At 21.5% G+C, this 21,589-nt stretch overlaps 6 protein-coding genes across 6 annotated transcripts; 2 read left to right on the forward strand and 4 right to left on the reverse strand.

Annotated features, from left to right (window-relative positions):
• Window positions 1-235: 235 nt before the first annotated feature.
• Window positions 236-1,537, reverse strand: SRAE_X000230800 (Iodotyrosine dehalogenase 1; the record flags this gene model as incomplete). The annotated part of the gene is made up of 3 exons (XM_024645505.1): window positions 236-514; window positions 559-987; window positions 1,028-1,537. 3 exons carry the CDS (start codon window positions 1,535-1,537, stop codon window positions 236-238), a joined length of 1,218 nt encoding a protein of 405 aa, XP_024499781.1.
• A 449-nt stretch (window positions 1,538-1,986) lies between these two features.
• On the reverse strand, window positions 1,987-2,819 carry SRAE_X000230900 (MOB kinase activator-like 3; the record flags this gene model as incomplete). Its single annotated transcript, XM_024645506.1, has 4 exons — window positions 1,987-2,115; window positions 2,168-2,283; window positions 2,338-2,716; window positions 2,763-2,819. 4 exons carry the CDS (start codon window positions 2,817-2,819, stop codon window positions 1,987-1,989), a joined length of 681 nt encoding a protein of 226 aa, XP_024499782.1.
• Window positions 2,820-3,743: 924 nt separating this feature from the next.
• SRAE_X000231000 (Calcium/calmodulin-dependent protein kinase I) lies at window positions 3,744-4,918 on the reverse strand (the record flags this gene model as incomplete). The annotated part of the gene is made up of 4 exons (XM_024645507.1): window positions 3,744-3,954; window positions 4,006-4,084; window positions 4,125-4,651; window positions 4,701-4,918. 4 exons carry the CDS (start codon window positions 4,916-4,918, stop codon window positions 3,744-3,746), a joined length of 1,035 nt encoding a protein of 344 aa, XP_024499783.1.
• A 4,207-nt stretch (window positions 4,919-9,125) lies between these two features.
• SRAE_X000231100 (Insulin-like growth factor binding protein,N-terminal domain-containing protein) lies at window positions 9,126-12,438 on the forward strand (the record flags this gene model as incomplete). The annotated part of the gene is made up of 3 exons (XM_024645509.1): window positions 9,126-9,157; window positions 9,210-12,068; window positions 12,111-12,438. The coding sequence occupies 3 exons, from the start codon at window positions 9,126-9,128 to the stop codon at window positions 12,436-12,438; spliced, it is 3,219 nt and encodes a 1,072-aa protein (XP_024499784.1).
• A 780-nt stretch (window positions 12,439-13,218) lies between these two features.
• SRAE_X000231200 (Acyl-CoA synthetase family member 2,mitochondrial) lies at window positions 13,219-14,929 on the forward strand (the record flags this gene model as incomplete). Its single annotated transcript, XM_024645510.1, has 2 exons — window positions 13,219-13,332; window positions 13,385-14,929. 2 exons carry the CDS (start codon window positions 13,219-13,221, stop codon window positions 14,927-14,929), a joined length of 1,659 nt encoding a protein of 552 aa, XP_024499785.1.
• A 204-nt stretch (window positions 14,930-15,133) lies between these two features.
• On the reverse strand, window positions 15,134-21,121 carry SRAE_X000231300 (RhoGEF2; the record flags this gene model as incomplete). Its single annotated transcript, XM_024645511.1, has 8 exons — window positions 15,134-17,164; window positions 17,219-17,766; window positions 17,842-18,559; window positions 18,644-18,928; window positions 19,358-19,471; window positions 19,512-19,592; window positions 19,686-20,172; window positions 21,063-21,121. The coding sequence occupies 8 exons, from the start codon at window positions 21,119-21,121 to the stop codon at window positions 15,134-15,136; spliced, it is 4,323 nt and encodes a 1,440-aa protein (XP_024499786.1).
• Between the last annotated feature and the right edge of the window lie 468 nt (window positions 21,122-21,589).

Here is a 21,589-nt window from a genome sequence, read left to right on the forward strand (position 1 = left end):
TTAAACACTTTTTTAAATAAACTATTAAGTAATTAGTTTATAAGTCTAGAAAAGTATATTAAAATTTTAATATTTTTTTTAAATAATATGTCTTTTTACGTGGAAAAAAAAATAAAATTACATGGTATAAAAATTTTTAAACAAATTTTTTTTTTAAAAAAGAAAAAAAATATCTATTATTTTAAAAAAAAAAAATTTAATAACAACTGGTTTTTTTTTATTTTTTAATTTTTTTTTAATATATTCGTGTTATATCTTCTAGTCGTTTTCGTTTTATATCTGGAACTAATGCTTGATCTGCTGGATATCCTATAGGTAAAACTAATAAAACTTCTTCATTTGGTGGTCTATTTAAAATTTTCTTTATTCGTCGACTACTATTTGTTACACAAATAGGTACTGTACATAAACCAGCATTATGAAGTGCAGTTATAAAAAATCCAACAGCAATTGATGAACTTAGTTCAGAAAAATCTACTACACATTTTTCACCATTTTTATTAACAGTATAAACCTTAAAAATTATTATATATATAAAATAAATAAAGAAAATATTACCTGTCTCATTACAACAATTAAATATGGTGCCTCAGTAAGATACGGTTTATTCCAGTTAATTGTTAAATCGTTTACATTTAAAACCCATTTAGCACCCATTCTTCTCGTATAACTATTTTGTTCTTCATTCTCCACAATTTTTCTTATTTTTATTTTTAATTGTTCATTCCCAACAATACAAAATAACCATGGTTGATTGTTGCTTCCACTAGGACATGTTCCAGCTGTTTTTATAATATTTTGAATAACTTTAAATGGAATAGATTTACTACTAAAACATCTTATACTTCTACGTAATTTCATAGTTTCATAAAATAATTGTGACCTTTTTTGCATATCCATTTCAGAAAAACTAAATGGTTTATATGGTATATCATTTCCACCAACAAAATTATCATACTCATCAATAACAGCAAAATCATCACCAACCTTAAAAAAATATTTTTTTAAAAAAAAATATGAAACATACACTTTTGTCAGCATAAAATTTTTCTAAATTTTTCGTTTCATCATGTTTTGTCGTGATAACATTTATTTTCTTGTTACTTTTTGAAATATTATTTTGGGATGATAAGATAACTTTAATTTGATGAAATGTATAAATGAAAGCAACAATAAAACATATGTAATTTATAAATACATAGTTATAATTTGTCTTTTCAATAAATCCTTCAATTGAGTTACGAATTTGTTTTGAAAACATCTCAGCTTTATACTTAAAATTATGTGAAATTTTTGGAATAGATAAAAAATTATTTTCAAAAATTGTAGTATTATTTAATAAAAATGCCATTGCACCAACAATAGATTTTTTAAAATTTTTACCTATTCCTTCATCTGTTACTATTTTTGAAGGTAAATTTTTTTCTTTAAAAAAGTCAGGTTGATAATATAAATATGATGAGAATATACTTGATTTTAATGATTCAGTTTTATGTTTTGACTTTTTTAAACATTTTTTATTTTGTTTAGTTATCATAGTGAAATATTTAGTAAGTAAGAATGAAAAAAAAAAATAAAAATAATATTTTTAGTAATCAGTTATACTTTATTCAAAAAGAATGTATATAAAATTTGATATGCTAAAAATATCACAAACACCATTTAACTAAAGTAAAAGCTTTTATACTTGTGTTATTCATTTTTAAACTGATATTATCCTATCATTCAATGATAATAAAATACTCACATTAACAACATACTTTAATATGTTCTTCTTTTTAAAATAAAAATGAAAATTCCTCCACAAAATAAGACAAAAGAAATAAATATAAATTTTTATTGAAATTTAAAATTATTATTTATTTATATAAAATAATTAATTTTATAAGTGAAAGGATAAATTTTATTATTAAATCTTTTTTATTTTTTTAATATTTTTCTAATTAAAAAATAATAAAAAATATGAAATTATTTTATATTTATTAGCTATTGATTATTATTTAAAATTAATGCGTTAATCATTCCTTTAAGAGCATCCAATTCTTTAGTTGAAACTAATGAATGTTCAGTTACAAAAAAATAAAAATGTTTATACAATGTATTAGCATGTGGTTCCTAAAAAAAAATATTATTTAAAATTTAAACATTATATAAGTTATATACTTACCACACCTAATAATTTTACACAATCGAAATGATGTATAAATACATGAACTAATACACGATGTAAACGAGTTAATATTTTTTTGCAAACTTTTTTAAAATCTGGAGGAAATGGAACAGCTAAAATATATATTATTTTTTTTTTACTAACAATATTATAAAAAAAAAACTTACCAATACTTGGTGGAAATATTTTATCATCATTTATTTTAGTTTCAACCCATTCCATAAGATTATTAACATAATCTGGAGCAGGTAATTGTGTTGGTTTTGGATATTTATCACCATCTTGCCATAAATATTCATATCTTTCACCACCAGACATTATTGGACATGTTTCCTTTGTACATGATGTCTGAATTACACCATATAAAAGATTTATGCGATTAAAAAATTCAACAGTATGAACTGCTAACCAATCTTCAAATGTATCATCGTTTGGGACTTTTACTGCTTCTTTAAGATCAATACCAGATTTAAGTGTTGCAGTTGCTCTTTTATGAAGATTATAACGTAATGTACCAGGGCGAAATTTTTTTTTTGGTCGAAATGTCTTTAAAAATAGATTAAAAAAATTAGTAAACAATTTCAAAACTTACTTTGTCCTTATTTAAATGTAAAAATTCAAAAAAGCTTAAGGCTGATGGCTTTGACATGTTAATATAATTTGTAAAAATTGTATGATGCATAAAAATAGAATTTAGTAATATTAATTTAATATTAAAATAAGTCTAAAAATAGAACATGTAATCAAACATCATATTAAAATAAAAAAAAAGTAATAATATTTTCTATACTATTATGATATTATTATTGTATATTGTTATAAAAGTAATACTCCTTATATTATATGCCATCATAATATTTAGTAAAAATCAATAAATTTATTCTATTCAAATGAATGAATCAAAGTTAGCGCGTAAAATATTTATCATTACAAATATTAAAATATATTAAACTTTAGCTAAAATATATATATATATATATAATTGGTCGATTAATAAAAATAATAAATGATAAAGTATAATGTTGTAAAATTTTAAGGCAATTAGAATAATTTCTTTATTGATATTATAAAGAATTAATTGTTATAAAAGTTAAAATAATCCAATTTAAGTAATGTTTAATACAATTAGAAGATAGCATAATTTAGCAAAATTGTAAACACTTCCCCACAACTTTTGTATGATGTTAAGTATCCTTCAATTATACATCATACTCTTAAACGCGTCATTTTTTAATAAAAATTAAATAATCATTTGTATGATTGTTATTTATATAAGATAACTTATAGTTGAAATAGATAATTAATTCTTAGTATATATATATATATTTTTTTTTTAAATTAAATATATATTTTTTCTTTTGTTTATTTAAAATGACGTTGATAATAAAAGATTTAAAATAAATGATATCAAGTTTTTATTATTAAAAATTTTTTTATAGATTTATAGAAAATAAGATTTATATTTGTCATAATAAAGTAAAATTATTGTGGTTTTTTTTTTGTTAAAGAAGAGAAATAAAAATTCAAATAATATATTTTTTTTTAACTTTTTTTGTATAATTTAAAATTCTTTTTAACAACAATCATTTGCCAAATTTTCTTCAGGTACAGTGGAAGAGTTTTGTGCTGAGATTTTAGTTGATGTTAATCTTAACATTTGCAACTGTCTTATTGCTGCTGCAGCGTTATATGCTTTTCTCCATTTTTTTTTGGCTAAACTTTTCTTAAGATGTGTTGCAACTGTTCCATGAATATCTTTGGTTCTTGCAGTATTACCACTAATCCTTAAAAAATATAATAAAAAATTAATTTTTATTTTAAAAATTATCACTTACCAAGGATGACGTAGAGCTTCATCACAATTAAAACGACGACTAGGATCACAACACATTAAATGTGAAATGAAATCTTTTGCTAAAAAAAAAGTATAAAAATAGGATAATTTTTTATTTACCTGAATCAGATATGTCATCCCAAAATGGTGAATCAAATTCATATTCACCACGAATTATTTGGGCAAATAAATTAGCATCATTTTCATCATAAAATGGTGGATAACCGCATAATAATATATATGCAATTACTCCAATTGACCAAACATCAACCGCTTTACCATATGGTTTTTGTTGTAAAACCTCTGGTGCTACATATCCTGGTGTACCACAAGCAGTTGCCATTACACCAGATTCTTCTGTTTTTGATAACCCAAAATCAGATATCATTATTTTTGAATCTTCATCCTGATTGTAATACAATAAATTTTCAGGTTTTAAATCACGATGAACAACACCATTATCATGCATAAATGCAACAGCTTGAAGTACTTGTCTTATAAGATCAGAAGCATCTTTTTCTGTATATGAACCTTTTGCAACAATTCTATCAAAAAGTTCACCTCCAGTAACTAATTCCATAACTAAATATACATATTGTTTTTCATCAAATGTGTCTAATAGTTGTACAATATTTGGATGTTTTAATCTTAAAAAAAAAATTTTTATAATTAAAAATACTTATATCGTCATCTTACTTTCTTAATACTCTTATTTCATTATCAAGAGATTCTTCTTTTCCTTTCAAAGCTTTTTTGTCAATACATTTTATTGCCACCAGATATCCAGGCTGTAACTTACATTCTGCAAGAAATACTTTAGAAAATGCTCCTGTTCCAAGAACATCTTTAAAATCATATTTATCTCTAACATTTTGACTACGTTTTTCAGATTCTTTCCGTTTAAACAATGGCATTTTTTCTTTCCTAGAAAATATTTTATATGTTAATTTATAAAAAAAAAGTATTATATTATTTTACATAACATATAAATTATTAATAATTTAATCTTTAATACTTATAAAGAATCCAATAAACAAAATTAAAGAAAAAAGTAAAGTAGGAAATTATTTTATTTAGTGCAGAGAAGTAAAATATCAATCTATGAAATCTCAAAGATATAAACTAGCAAAATGATATATCTTTTAGTATTTTAAATAAAGTACATTTACAAAAGTATTTTGATTTTTAAATATGCCAATAAATGTCAATAAAAGTTAAAAATAAAATAAATATAAAAATATGGAAAAAAAAATTAGTAATAATATATATTTGATAACATCGATTATTTTAAAGATATATTTTTTTGAAATATTATATATACTAAAAAGTATCAAATAACGAGTTATATTTTTAAACTAAACCTTTAATCAGATACTTAGTGCCGTTAAAGAATGATTAAATATTACAATAATTTTTAATTAACATATGATTTTTTTTTTAATTATCTATTTTTTTTTATTATTATATTATTTTTTTTAACATTTAATAGTTTAGTAAATTATTATTTCTAATTCAATATAATAATAAAAAAAATTATTTTTGAACTAAAAAATGTACTTTATAAATTCTTTAAAGTATTATTACATGATTAAGTACTATTTTATATAATGATTCTTATATATTTTATATAAAAATAATTTTAGGAATACACTGAAAGTACATAATAATTTAATTTTTATTTCTATTGCTTAACGGAGCATAAAAATGAATTTATTTTTAATTTGATGGAATGAATTTTACCCATTCAAATAATCTGTATATTATTTGTCTAATTAGCATATATCATTAAATGTAATGTCATACTCCCCTCCTCCAGAAACAAACAAGGCAATGTGTGATATAAAAACATGGATAAGAAAATATAAGACATACTTAATGGAAGACAAATGACGCTAGTGATAATACAGTGTACCTCGCAACATTATTCTCATACATCACTATGGTTTTTAATATTATCTTAGTACGAGATAGAATATGTTTCTATGACAACAATTTTATAAAAAATATTTTACATGCTTTTGTTAAGCTTTAAATATATAATAATATATTTATAACGTTACAAAATATGGATAATTATTGTATAAATTAAGGCTTATAAGAAATAATTATATGTTATATTATACTAGTTAAAGTAAAATAAAATAATTATGTTGAAAATATTTTGAAAAATAAAATAAAAGATTCAACATATTTTTGATAAATCTTATAAAAATAAGATGAAAAAAATTATCTTTAACGCGTATATCTAAACTTTTATGGTAAATAAAGAAACAATAAAAATTATTTCAAATTTTTTTATAAATAGTGATAAAAAAATACAGTTTATAATATTTATTTTCACATATCATATTACTCTTATTTTTATTATATGTGAACTATTATAAATATTTTGTATAAATTAGTTACAATTTTATGATATTAATGTGTTAATAAAATGAAAATAAATTTAAGAATATTTAATTGATAAACGTTTAATACATAAAATAAAAGAATTTACTATGAATCATTTTACGTAAAATAATTACTTATTATAAAAATTTAAAAAAAAAAATAAAATAAAAAACTGTAATGTAAGAAAAAATATTTATTTCTCAAAGGACAACTTTACAATGTAAAAAACAAAATAAAAAATAAATTGACAACAATTTTAATATGCTATACAAAATACATGAAAAAATGTATTATTAAAAAAGTTTGTTGTTTTTTAAAAGATCTATCAAATTTATTTATTATATATGTATAGATAAATATAAAATTTATCTTTTAAGATTACCGTAACTTTAAATAATATAAAATTGTTATATGTTCTAAAAATGTATAAAACTTATTATATTTTTAAAAAAAAAATGATTAAATTTTTTTATCAGTTTAATGTAATTTTAAAAAAAAAGAAAAACTTTTTGTAATAAAGTTTTATATAATTTAATATTATTATATATGATTTGTCTTTATAAAAATAAAATAGCTTTTTATTTTATTACAAAGAGTGCTTATAAAATATCTCTTTGAATATTTAAAAAATAATTCAAATTATAAAAATAAAAATTTTTTTTTAATATTTTTCAATTTGAATATTTATCGATAAAATATTAATTAAAAAGATTATATAATTAATTTAATATTTTCTAGATATTTTATATATAAATTATAATATATAAATAAAATATGAAAAATGCAGCAAATTTATAATATTTAGTTAATTTAAGACATTGCCTGAATATATTTTATATCTTTTAAATTATTAATAAGGTGTATGCAGTAAAAAAGTATTTTATATATGTATATATATTTTAAAGATCTTTTTCAAATTATTTTGCACATAAGAAGAATAAAAATTAGAAAGAAAGTAATTAAAAGTAACAGATGTATAAATTAAAATATTAAAAAATTAATCAAATTTAAAAATGTATTTCATTTTTAAATACCAATTAAAAATTCAATTAAAATACATTTCAAAGAAATTGCTTATAAATCAAATTTATAATTTATATACAAAGATTTTGATAATTATATTATTTAATAATATTATAATATTTCAAAAAATATTTATAAATTATTAAAAATAAAAATATATCACTTGAAAAATAAAATATAAAAATTACTGTTTTTTCTTTAAATGTATAACAATAAAATAGGTAAATAATAAAAAAAAAAAAAATTCTAAATGTTATTAGGAAATAAAATTTATTATAATCGAATGATTGTTATTTTAAAATTATGTTTTTATTTAAAAACAAAAAAAAAATATTAACTTTTTACTGTTTTTTAATAAAATGAATTAATTTTTAAAAAAAGTGATAAAAAATTACACATTATATCATAGTTTTACATAATAAGTAACTTTTATGTACATGTATATAAAAATGGATGATTCTCATAATATTAGATGCATCAATATATCTACTTAAAATGAAATTGAATTGATGATGTTATATTTAAAATTATAAAAAGTTATAAGTGAGATTAAGATATTAAATATTCTTTTATTAAATTTTTAAATTTGATGTCATTTTATATCATTTACATTTATTTTGACAAAATTTTTAATTTTGTAAACAAGTATTGTTTATATAAGTTATAGTAAAATATTACTTTTTGTCATAAAATTATGCTTTGTTTAGGATGTTTATTATAACAAAAAAAAAATAAAAGTAATTTTAACCATAAAAATATTTTGTTATTACAATTTTTAAATAAAATCAACATTTAAAAATTTAAAAAATTTTTAAAAAAAAAAGTTTTTTTTTTTTATAAATTATTAAATTATTTAATATAAAAATATATAAAAACAATGATCATATAAACATTAATTATCTATATAATATTAAAAAATTATAACATACAAAAATAAACATGTTATGTTGCATGCTAAAAATAATTAAACTTAACTAATTATAATTTTTTTTTTATAAATGACTCTTTCTTATCTTTATTTTTTTATAAATAAATAATATGTTATATATAATAAAAAGATATTTATAAATATATAATACATAAATTGGCAATTCATGAAATATGTGTAAAAAGAATGAGAACATAAAGACAAGCATGCATTAGACATTTTATATTTTGTGCCATCAGCAACAACCTAAATGTAAGTAAAACTACTATAGTCGATGATATATATTTGTATTGAAGAAATATGTTCACCAGAATACATATATGGGTGTTTGCTAAAGATAGTGATATATGTTACCAATAAAAACACACTTATTATTTGACTCATTAAAAATAAGCCTCTTTTTAATATATTATAGATTAACGAAATTTTACTCCTTAACTTCTTATATTTATAAGCATCTTTTTATTTTAATCATTAATATTAATAATTTAAAATAATATTTAATAATATTAATATTACCTAAAATTTCTTTTAATGTTAAAAATTTTAATATAATTATATGAATTTGAAATTTAATTATTTCTTTAATATTTTATATATATACATTATAAATAGTAATAAAATAAAACATTTTTTTTAATTACTTTAAAGTTATCGTAAATTTATTTGAAAAAAAATTTAACTTTATTCTTTTATGTATTTATTTGCTTTTTAGAATATAAATAAAAGAAACAAATGAAACACATGTCGTAAAATATTGATTTCAAGTAAAAATAATAATGGCAGGGAAATATTTATTTTATTTTTTTTTGTAAGTTTAATTTTTTTAATATTATATATATATAAAAAATTAATTTTTTAAGATTATTTTGTATTAATATATTTGTTATAACAAATGAATATAATTGTACAAAAGATGAAATTGAATATCAATTTACAAAATGTAACTCAAAAGATGAACGATGGAGAATAGCTTTGCCAAAAAATCCTAATATTTTATGCTCAAATTTACCAAAACCTATTGGAGGAATAAGTTGTAATTTTTATTGTAATAGTGGTCATTATTTATCAATGGAAACATTAAAATGTGAAAAATGTAAACCAGGAACATATTCATTAAGAAATGGGGCACGTTATGAGTATTTTGATAAAGGATTACCAAGTGAATTTACTGTAGAAAATTATAAAAATAATGAATTTTCAACTTTTTTTTCACAAACATCACAACAATCAACTTTAGAATGTAGTAATGGATGGATTATTCAAAATGGTGGTTTAAGATATATACCATCAAGATGTATCTCAAAATTAACAATAAATGTTCATGTTATTAAAAATGGTTATATTGAAATTATATATAAAATGCCACGTAATTCTAGAGGACTTATATCAACAATTGATGTTAAAGATGAACAATGTAAAAGATATCAAGATTTAAGTAGTTATTTTTCAAAATATATTAAAAATGATAATAATGATGATACTTTAATTAAAGGAAATGATATAATAAAAACTAAAAAATTAAATTTAAGAGAAGGACAAAATTCAATAACATGGACAATAACTAATAATATTGAAATGACAACATTAGCTGATGTAATTTATGTTTTAAAAATTGATATAATAGGAATAGCCTATACAACAACATGTACTCCTTGTCCACCTGGTACTTTTTCTGAAATAGATGGTTCTACAAAATGTGATATTTGTCCAGAAAATACATATAGTGAATATAGATCATATAAATGTAATTTATGTCCTTATGGTACATATTCATTAGGAAAAAGTTATATATGTTTAAAAAAACCTCCATGTACAAATATGGATTTTCATGAAAAAAGAAGTGAAACATGTTTTGAAAAAAATGGTTATACAATAAAATTTGAAGAAACAAATCCAAAAATATGTTCAGGTGGAGTAGACAATATATTTGAAAGACATTTATATAATTGTCCAAAATGTCCTTTAGGCATGATAAGAAATGTTGATAATGGAAAATGTGAATATTGTAAAAGAGGAACTTATTCATCTAATGGTATTTCATGTTCTAAATGCCCTAAAAATTATGCTCCAAGATATGGGCAATATATAACAAGATGGGATGTTATTCCTGATAACATAGAGACATCATGTGAATATAATTATGGAAATATTCAAAAAAAATGTTTATTTGAAGAATCATGGATACCTTCAGGTGATTATTTTGAAACTCTTAAGACACGTGATACTGGTATTGTTTTTGAATTTTCTATTAAAATTTCATCTTTTAATAATCCATTATTACAACCAACAGATTTTGGTACAAATGAAAATCCAATTGCTGAGATATCTTTTGATTTACAACTTAATTGTCTTTATGAAAATTGTATATTTTATTTTGTTGAAGAAGCTCCACAATTATCATCATACTATAAAATAATTGCAACATTTGATGGAACATTTAAAAGGTCCATATTTAAACATCCTATATTAGGAACAAAAGAACGACAATTTTTATTTGCTTTTATGAGAAGTACATCAAATACAGATAATGATTCTTTAACAGATTATGCAAGAATATATTCATTAAATATAACTAATGTTGGTAATAAAAATGGTGCATATGAATGCTTTCCTTGTTCAAAAGTTAATTTAGATGGTGACTGTGAAAGTTGTCCTCCTGGTCATTTTGTAAATATAAATACAACATCATGTGTATCTTGTCCCCAAGGAACATTATTAAATTCATCTGCACACAATATTGAAAATGCATGTATTAAATGTCCAGAAAATATGATATCAGAAAATTTTAAAACATGCAAATTTAATAACCAGTTAAAATTTAAAAATAATACTATAACATTAGATTTTAAACCACTTAAATCAAAAATATTAAATACAACTGGTGTTAAAATATTTACAAAAGATGGACATTCATATTATCATTTTTATAATGTTTCATTAGGTGATAAAAATATTAACTGTAGAGATATTAATACTTATGATATATTTTTAAATAATCAAAAAAATGATGAAAAAATTGGAGATAATAATAAAGATTTAAATGAATTTTATTTTAATATTATTGAAAATGTTGCTGTATGTAGAAAAACTGCTTTTCTTCTTTCAAATACTCATATTGAGAATAATAAAACTAATACTAATATAACTGAACAAGATGATATTATTGAATTTACTTCACCATTTATATTAGGAGAAAAAATTGAAATGATTACACAAGACAGAAAATATAAACATATTTATTTATCTGATGCAATTCTTGAATATTCTAATGAAAATGACACTTTAAATTTTATTGATACTCATATATTTTTTTCACCAGTTAATTTTAATTCAAAAACATGTATAAATGGAACGATGACTGTTATCACAGCACGTTGTTCATTAGGAACAACAACAGAATCATTATTACGTTTATCCAAAAATTGCCCTGATGGTACATGTGATGGTTGTTTATATCATATGATATTAGAAACAAAATATGCTTGCCCTTTATGTGATGTTAATGATTATCAAGAAATAAAAGGTGAATGTATAAATGGAAAACAAACAATTCATTATATACCATCAAAACATTGTATTTTAAGTGGAATTAAGACAACAAAAACTCTTTCATTTTGTTCAAATTTATCAAATGAAATTAAAATAACAATATTTATTATTGTTATTTTAGTTATTTTTTTAATTATTTTAGTTTATTTTATGTATAGAAAAGGAAAAAGGTAAAATAGTATATTATTATTATATATTTTAATTATTTATAGTATTGAATATAAATATATTCGGTTAAAAGAAGAAAAATCAGGTCATGGCGGATTTGAATTACCAATGGCAGAATCATGTGGTTTAGATGAAGATGATGATGATGACGATGATGAACAAGATAATATAGAAAATAACAAACAAAAAAAAGGATCATTAATTGAAAAAGTTTTTTTTAAAGGAAAAAAATTTAACAATGATAAAAATAGAGAAATTGTTCAAATAGGAGATTTTGAGTCAAATAATTTAGCATTTGATGAAAAAGATATTGAAGATGATGAAATGTATAATAATATTTCTCTTGATGAAAAAGAAACTTTTTTGAATTAAAGAAATTTTAGCGTAAATAGTTTATATTGCTATTGGGCAAACTATTCATCATATCATAATTTTTTTTTAATATTTTTTCAAAGTATACTCTGCATTTTTAAAATAATTTTAAAAAGACAAATTGATACGTTAAAAATTCAATTTTATATTTCTTTTCAATTTTTATTAAATAATCATTCACAATCTGTCATCGGCATTTTTTTTTGCAATAAATTCGACAGTTAATTTAATTATCATAATGGTAAAATTTTCCTACTTTTTTTTTAAACATTATAATTATATCAAAAAAGACAATTTAATTATGTAAAAGTGTTTTATAAAAATAAATTTATAATTTTTTTATAAATAGTATACACTAAATTTTTTTACTTTATTTAATCAATGATTATAAGGAATAATTAACGTTAAAAATACTTGTGTTAAAATGTATGTTATAAAGAAAAATATAAAAACTGTATAAAAGTATCTAAAAGTATTTAAAAACATTTCATTTAGTTAATCATTAAATTGATGGTGAGATCATACAATAAAATTAAATTATAGTTTACATCTATCTATAGTCTGTAGCATGATAATCAACTTTATCAAGAATAAAGTTTTATTATCAATTTAACATGCCTACATCGTTTTCGTATAAAATAGAACAACATTATTTGAAAATGTTTTATATTTAATTATATTTTTAAAATAACTTTCATTACTAATTAATTTAATATAAAATTTTTAATAACATTTAGACATGTTTACTATATATAAAAAAATTTTTTTTTTTAGAAAATTATGATTTTTAAGTCAACCTTGAAGTCTGTTAAAGTTGCTGATGAACCTCTTCATGAAGTAATTTTAGAAAAAATTTGGGACTATCATAAACGTTTTGGTGATAAACCATGTTTAGTAAGTTATAAATATTAATATACAATTATATAATTTTATTTTTTTATTATAGATATCTGCTGAAGATGAATCAATTAAAATTACATATAAACAAATTTTCCTCAATGCTTATTCTGTTGCTTCATTTTTAAAAAATAATGGTTTTAAAAAACCAGATGTTGCAACTTTTGTAACATTTAATAGTTGGGAAATATTACCAATATTTCTTGGATGTTCTTTAAGAGGTATTACACTTTCAGGAATGAGTTATGCTTTTAATGAACGTGAAATAGAAACACAACTTATTGATTCAGATTCAAAAATTGTTTTTTGTTCTAAAGAAGTTTTAAACAAAGTTTTAAAAGTTGCTAAAAATTGTCCTAAAATAAGAATGATAGTACTATTAAATGATTTAAAGAAACCAACTGAAGAATTACCATTTGGTACTTATAAATTTAGTGATGTTCTTGCTGCAACACCAGATTTAAAAGATTCTCATATTAATATTGATCCTGTGAAAGATATTCTTATTTTACCATATTCTTCTGGAACAACTGGAACACCAAAAGGAGTAATGTTATCGAATAAAAATTTTGGAACAATGATGAATGCAGTAGAACATCATTTTGAAAGTACTATTTTACCATCATTATCAAAATATATACAATCATGGGAGGACGAATCATCTCTATTATTCCTTCCATTTTATCATATTTATGGTTTTGGTTTATTAATAAATAACTTATTAAGAGGAAGCACTGGTATTATAATGAAACATTTTGATCAAAATATATTTTGTAGTATGATACAAAAATATAAAATTAAAGTTTTAGCACTTGTACCACCAATTCTTGTATTTTTAGCAAAACATTCAATACCCCAAAAATATGATCTTACCAGTTTACGTTTTATTTTAACAGGTGCTGCACCATGTGGTAAAGATTTAATTGATGAAGTTAGAAAAAAATATCCTAGTATACAACATATTTATCAAGGATATGGAATGACTGAAGTTGGTATGGGATCACATTTTCCATTTGTTGATGAAAATTCAAACACATCTGCTGCTGGAAGATTAGCACCAAATTATGAGATGAAAATTGTTGATGTAGAAACAGGAAAAGAACAAAATATTGGTGAAAAGGGTGAGATATGGTTACGTGGACCAACTATTATGTTAGGATATTATAAAAAACAACATGAAACTGATGAAATGATTGATCGTAATGGATGGCTTAGAACAGGAGATATTGGATTTGTCGACAAACATAACAATTTATTTATTGTTGATAGAATTAAAGAACTTATTAAAGTAAAAGGACTTCAAGTAGCACCTGCAGAATTAGAAGATATATTATTATCTCATCCAAAAGTTCAAGATTGTGCTGTTATTGGTATACCAGATAATGATGCAGGTGAATTGCCTAAAGCTTTTGTTGTTAAAAAAGATAAAACATTAAATGAAAAAGATGTATATGATTATGTTGCAAATAAAGTAGCTCATTATAAACATTTAAAGGGTGGAGTTGAATTTATTGATGAAATACCAAAATCCCCAGCTGGAAAAATATTGAGAAGATTTTTAAGAGAAAAAGTATCATTAAAAAATAAGATATAATTTTATTTTTAAAAACAATTTTTTTGTTTTAACATTTTACAATATAAAATAATAGTTTTTATATATTTATTTCAAATATAAAAGCTTTGCAAATAAAAAAAAAATATTTTTTTGAAAACAAAATATTTTTCAAGGAAGCAACATTCTTTTTTCTTTTTAATTTTTTATGTACAGTTATATTAAAACGATATAAACTATAAAAAATTATAAATCCTCTGGGGGTAATGTGTTTGGAACTGCGGGTGGAGTATCATCTAATGGCAAACCTTTCATTACTAAATGTCCAATTGTTGTATTTAATTGTTTTTTAAGTTCAATTATTTCATTTTGTTGATCTTGAATAGTTTGAAGGAGTGCTTTTAGATGATTCATAAGCGGAGCTGCAATTGTTGTTAATTTATAGCAAGGAACAGATGGGAGATGTTTTTCATAGTCATCTAATTGATAAGTTGATTCACTATCATTACTACGACGGACAGACATTCCTTTATTTATAGAATCTAATAAACGATTACCATGAACTATTGCTGATAATGCAAGTTCTTTTGAATCTTTTTGTTTTAAATCTACCACTGATAAACCAGCTAATTTTTCTGATAGTTGTATTAATTGTTCTTTTGATATTGAACTTATTAATGAACATAATATTTGATGTTTTTCACATAATGCTGCTACAATTATTCTATCATTTCTTTTAAGTTTCTCTTCTGGTGTTAATATTGGTTCAGCATGTTCAAAAACAGTTGGTTGTTGAATCATTATTTCATTAGCATCAACTAATCTTGGATGTGTAACAACATGAACTTTATCTGAATCTGAACCATTTATATCATCACTATTAGATAATAATAATCTATTTTTAATTTCATTATGACTATCATTTAATCTTAATGTTGGATCACTAAGATTATCTTTTTGTATTATTTCTATTTGTTCACCTAAAAATCTAAACCATGTTTTAAGTTCTGATACAGTTGGTGCAACAACATCAAACATTTGTTGTGAATCACTTGTTTTATATAATGCAAAAAATGCACGTTTATCATTTGCTTTTTCACGTATCATTAAGTTATTTAAAAACATTATTGGATGTAATCTAACATCTTTTGAAGTTTCATGAGATTTTAAATAAAGTTTGTTGCCATCAGAACTTTTTGTTAAACATATTAAATAACCATGTAATAATACAACATGCATATCAATAATTTTATTTTTTGTTATTTTCCATTGCAAACTTCCATCATGAATTAATTTATGTTTTGTAATATCAAATGATTTTATTATTTCATTTGAAGATGATTTATATGACATATCAATTCTACTATTAATTTCCATTAATTTTCTTTCATTTTCTGATGCTTCTTTTGCTGCATTAACATATGATACAATTTTTTTAGCAGCATTTATAGCATTTAATAAACCATCATATTCTGGTGATGGATCTGGTGTATATTTAGCAACACCCTCAAGTAAAAGTGGATATTTTACAAGACGTTGCATTTCCATTGGTAACATATCTTTTAATTGTAGTTTTCTACATAAACTATTATTTTCAGCAACCATTAAAAATTTTGCCAATAAATCTTCTTTTCCTTTACCTTGTTTTTTTCTTAAATAATTTAATGCATATTGTTGATTTTTACAATATTCTGCTGCTGTATATTTAAGTCTTTCACCATCAGAACCTTGAAATATAGAAAGAACTAAATCACTTATATCACCATACAATCCATTATAATCTGGTTTTTGACGCCAAATATCCATACGTGCTTCAAATTTTTTAATTATTTCTCTATGTATATCAAGTAATTCTTCAAGTTGACCAAATAATATTTCAATTTCATATGATGAACACCATTTTTTTGTTAATAATGGACAATAAAATACTTTATATAATACTTTTAAATTTCTAAGATGAGTTTTTTCTGTATAAAAAAATTCATTTAATACTTCTTGTCTTTTTCTTTCTTTTGGTTTAAGATGTCTTATTGTTTCTGTACTTAAAATACTTTCAAGTGTTGGTATTTCAAGATTAACATCAAGATCACTATCATTATCACCTGAATCAACAAAAATGTCTGTTTCATCACCATTAGATAAAACATTTGTATATTTTTCATTAAGAGAATTATCATTATTTTCTCTTAAATCCATCTGCGACAATTCGTTTACACAAGGTAATATTTGTTGCCCATCACTTTTTCCAATATTCACCCGTGATTTAATATCAAGTGACTAAAAAAAAAAAATTTTTTTTAATATTTAATTATAATAATTAATATAACTTACTTTATTGCAATGTAAACTTTGGGACCTAGAAACAGATTTTCCTTTTAAATCACTATTTGTTATCCAAGTAGAACCAGTTGATATAATATCACTATCTGAAAAAGTACTTTTATTATATATAGTATCATCAATAACAATTGATCCTGTCGGCGGTTTATTTATAGTGGCATTTGAGTATGCGGCAGTAGCTTTAACATAAGCAGCCGTCCTTTCCATAACATTTGGTGGAATCATACCAGTAGTTGTAAAACCACCCAAACTGCTTGCATTGTTTGATGGCCCAGAAGATGAAGTGCTTATTGGTTGATATCTTGTATTGTTAATATCATGAAGAGACATAACATTTTTCATTGGCATACTATAATCAGAAGTATTATATTGTGTATTTATAGTATTATTTTGTGATAGATCAGAAGTAGTTGTTTTACCACTAAGTAATGTTGATGTAACTTTTTTTTTTATTTGTTGATTTTTTTTATGTTGTGTTGCTGGATAACAATGATCGACTAAATTTTGAGAACAAATTTTATGGATAACAACATCACAATCTGAAAGATTATTAATGATAAAAGATAACTATCAATTCCCTTAACATAAATAATAAATCTTAATATTGTACTTACTTTGGCAAAAATATGCTTGAGGGTTAACTCCCCAGACTGCTTCTTGACATTGATAACAAAATATTGTAATATTTACAGGTTGTAATATAAATTGATGCCCCTTAATGTTTACAATTCTTTTTTGATTTATATTTTTCATTTTAAACACTCCCCCACTTTTATCTTTAGTTACAAATGTTGGAATTTTTTCAAGAAGTTTTTCAAAATGTGTTGAATTAGGTTTCATGCCAAAATAATTTTTTATAACTGTAGCTAATGAACAAATTATAGCTACATTTTTTGAATTTGCTTTTTCTAAATCTCCATTAATTAAATTATATTGGGACTCTAATGTTTTTAATAACATTTGTTCAGCAATTCTATCTTCCATACCATTACCATTTTTACCAAGTTGTTCTAAAATTTTTGGTTCAAAAATATCACCTAAACCTAATTGTTGTTTGTGACGAAAGGTGATTAAATCTAAATTAACATTTTCTAATGCTTTTCTTTTACTTGGTATAAAAACAATATGTAATTCTTCAAGATATTCTTCATTACATGAATATGGTTTTGCTAAAATTTTATCAATATTTTGAATAATATTTTGATCAATTGATGGCATAGATAATGGAGCATTTGGTATTAAAAATGTTGAAAATATTTCATATGCCCATTTACGTAATTCTTTATATGTAACAGGAGCTGTTTGATATACATCTGTTATTAGACAAAATAACTAAAACAAAAATATATATATAATATATTTATATAAATTTTTATATTAAATAAAATAAAAAAAAAAAGGTTAATTAAAACTTACTAAACAACTTGGATCAGCAAATTGTAACAAATAATTAATAAAAATAGCAAGATGTGCTGGGCGACTTTTTAATTCAGGTAAATTTGAGAAAGGTCCATGAGTGGATAAATTAATTGAAGATGGCATTGAAAAATTATCAGATTCTTTAGAAATGCTATACCCATCATTTCCTTTAATATTACTCATAACTGGTTTATGTGTTTCATAAAAGTGACTATGTTTCAATGAATGATTTTGAGATACAATAAATGATGAATCGTCAGCTATTGTTTCATAATCATCAATCTAAAAATGAATGTTTTATAAAAAGAAACTAACATTTTAGGATATTTTTATGTAATAGAAACAGTAAATTTATCTCAGTTATAGTTTATAAAATATATATCCAGATTTTGTTAAACTTTGACATGACATAACTGCGCAAAAATGTGAAAATAGCTTAGTTACAATGTAAAAATAAATCTGTCAGTATGTTCTCTTGGGAAACGCCTTATTAAATGGCCTATTGACGCCAATATTCATAGAATAGAAGTTTAATAAGATATTTTGAATAAAGGGGTAAGACAACAACAAAATAAAAATAAAACTTTTTTGATTATATATCTTTTAAACTATGTAATAGTAAAAATTAAATTATAGTATAGAAATACAAAAAAAAAAAAGAAAAAAGAAAAAAAGAATAATTTATTTTTTAATAATAAATAATAATTTTACCTGACCATCAACTAAATTACTGTCTAACTTTTTCAATTGTGATTGAAGTACTTCAATACGTTTTAATGCTCTTTTTAATGGTGTTTTATTATTTGGTGAAGATGCTTTTAATTTCTATAAACAATTAAATAAAAATATTATAAAAGAATTTTACCTCAACATTTATTTTTTCATCCTGTAACATTTGATTAATAGTTGTTATCTTTTCTTTCTTTAATTCTTCAATCTTTTGTTTCTAAAAATTTATAAATAAATATATTATATTACATGTAGAAAATTGTTAATATATAATAATAAAATTAATTCATTTTAAACTTTTTATACATACCTCAATATTTCTTTGATTATTTTCATTTAATAATTGTGTATTATCAAAAGGTTTACTAAGTAATGTTAAAACTACATTACAATTTTCATAAATCATATTTAAAACTTTAGAACAATTTGTTCTAGTAATTTGAATTCCATTAACTTTAAATATTCTATCTCCTTTTTTGACACCGGCTTTAAATGATGGTCCGTTTTTATCAATATTTTCAACTATAACAGGATAAGTTTTTGATGTTGTTATACCATATCCATTACAATCAGCATATATTACAACACATCTTTGAATTAATGATATACTATCATCAACATTATTTTGATTATCTGTAACAATATTTGTGGATCGCCCCAAAGGGCTTTCCAATGATGAGTAAGCAGATTCTGCTAATGAAGTTTGAGTTTTATAATGTTTATTAATGTCTGTATTTGTATTATTCACAGAATTGTGAACAATTACTGGTTTTGAAGTAATGACAGGAGGAATTATACTAGTAATTTTTACTATTTAAAGGTGAAAATTGTTTCTTACTAATGTAAAGAAACAATTTTCTAATAAACAAAAAGATATTTATAAAATTACTTTTCCAAATTTTTTTTAACTTTTTTTATATTTTTGTTATAATATCAAAAGAATTGTTAAAGCAAATTTAATGATGCTTTAAAAGAATAACAATACCAATAGATAGTGAATAGATAAAAGAATTAATAAATATCTTTAACCAAATTCCTAAAAATGAAAGTTGATAGGATTGAAATAGATAATGCTTGTAAATAAAGAGCGGAAGTCTTTAAGTAAATCAAAATTAAAGCATAAGATAATATTTTACCAAGCTAGAGTAAACTTTTTTGATAATACATTTCGTTAAAATAATCAGTTTCATACGGGAATGTTAAAAATAAAGTTGAAGAAAAATTAAAATTAGTAGAGTTAATTTTTTTATTTAAAAAGGATACTGAGATAAAAGAAACATTGGTTTAATTTAATCAAACATATTTGATGTAGGGGTACTATTTCACGATATAATAAGCAATAAAATAGTAATAAAATTTTTGCCATCTGAGACGGCGACAGATTATTTAATTATGATGTAATGTATTTTTAAGCTACTACATAATTTAAATTTGAATAAAATATATATTTTATAGTTTAGTTTCATTAAATTTAACAATAAATATTTAAAGAACAAATAAAAATTTTTATATTTAATAAAAAAAATAACATTAATTTTTAAATCAAATTTAAAATGTTAATTGATTTATTTTTGAAGTAAAATAATTTCTAGCTATAGTATAAATTTAAAAATAAAAAAGATGTTAATTTAAAAAAGAGAAAAGATATTATGAAGTACAAATAAATAGTGCTTTTAAGCAATTTTACAATTCAATCATGCAACTGTCAAAAAATGCTACTATCATTGTTTCACTTAACCAAGTCATAACAAATGAATCTAATTTATTTCTCAACTATTTTACATGTATTTTTAAATACATTGAAATTTTTAATGTTATAGTTAAAAAAATTTTTTATGGCTTGTAAGTCACAACATATAAATTAAAAATTTATTTAATTCTTAAGAATCTATTATTAAAAATGCACCAACTAAAATTAAATAATGTGATAAATGGATTCTCAATCTTTTTTTTTTACCAATATTTATTTTGATATTATATATCATGAAATATCGCGGTGTGAATATAGTATAGTAATCAAATAAAAATATTCTCTTTGTTGTTAGAAGATAAAAGATTACAATACGATATAAATGTTAGTTAGTAAAATTAAACAAAAAAAAAAACCAAACAAAATAAATAGTTTTTTGTAAATCCATTATTTTAATAGGCAAAAAATTCTGGATTAAAAGCATATTAGAAATGTAGTTTTAAACAAATACACTATGATAAAAT

This window comes from Strongyloides ratti, scaffold srae_chrx_scaffold0000005 (assembly GCF_001040885.1).
Source record: "Strongyloides ratti genome assembly S_ratti_ED321, scaffold srae_chrx_scaffold0000005".
Classification (NCBI taxonomy): Eukaryota; Metazoa; Nematoda; class Chromadorea; order Rhabditida; family Strongyloididae; genus Strongyloides; species Strongyloides ratti.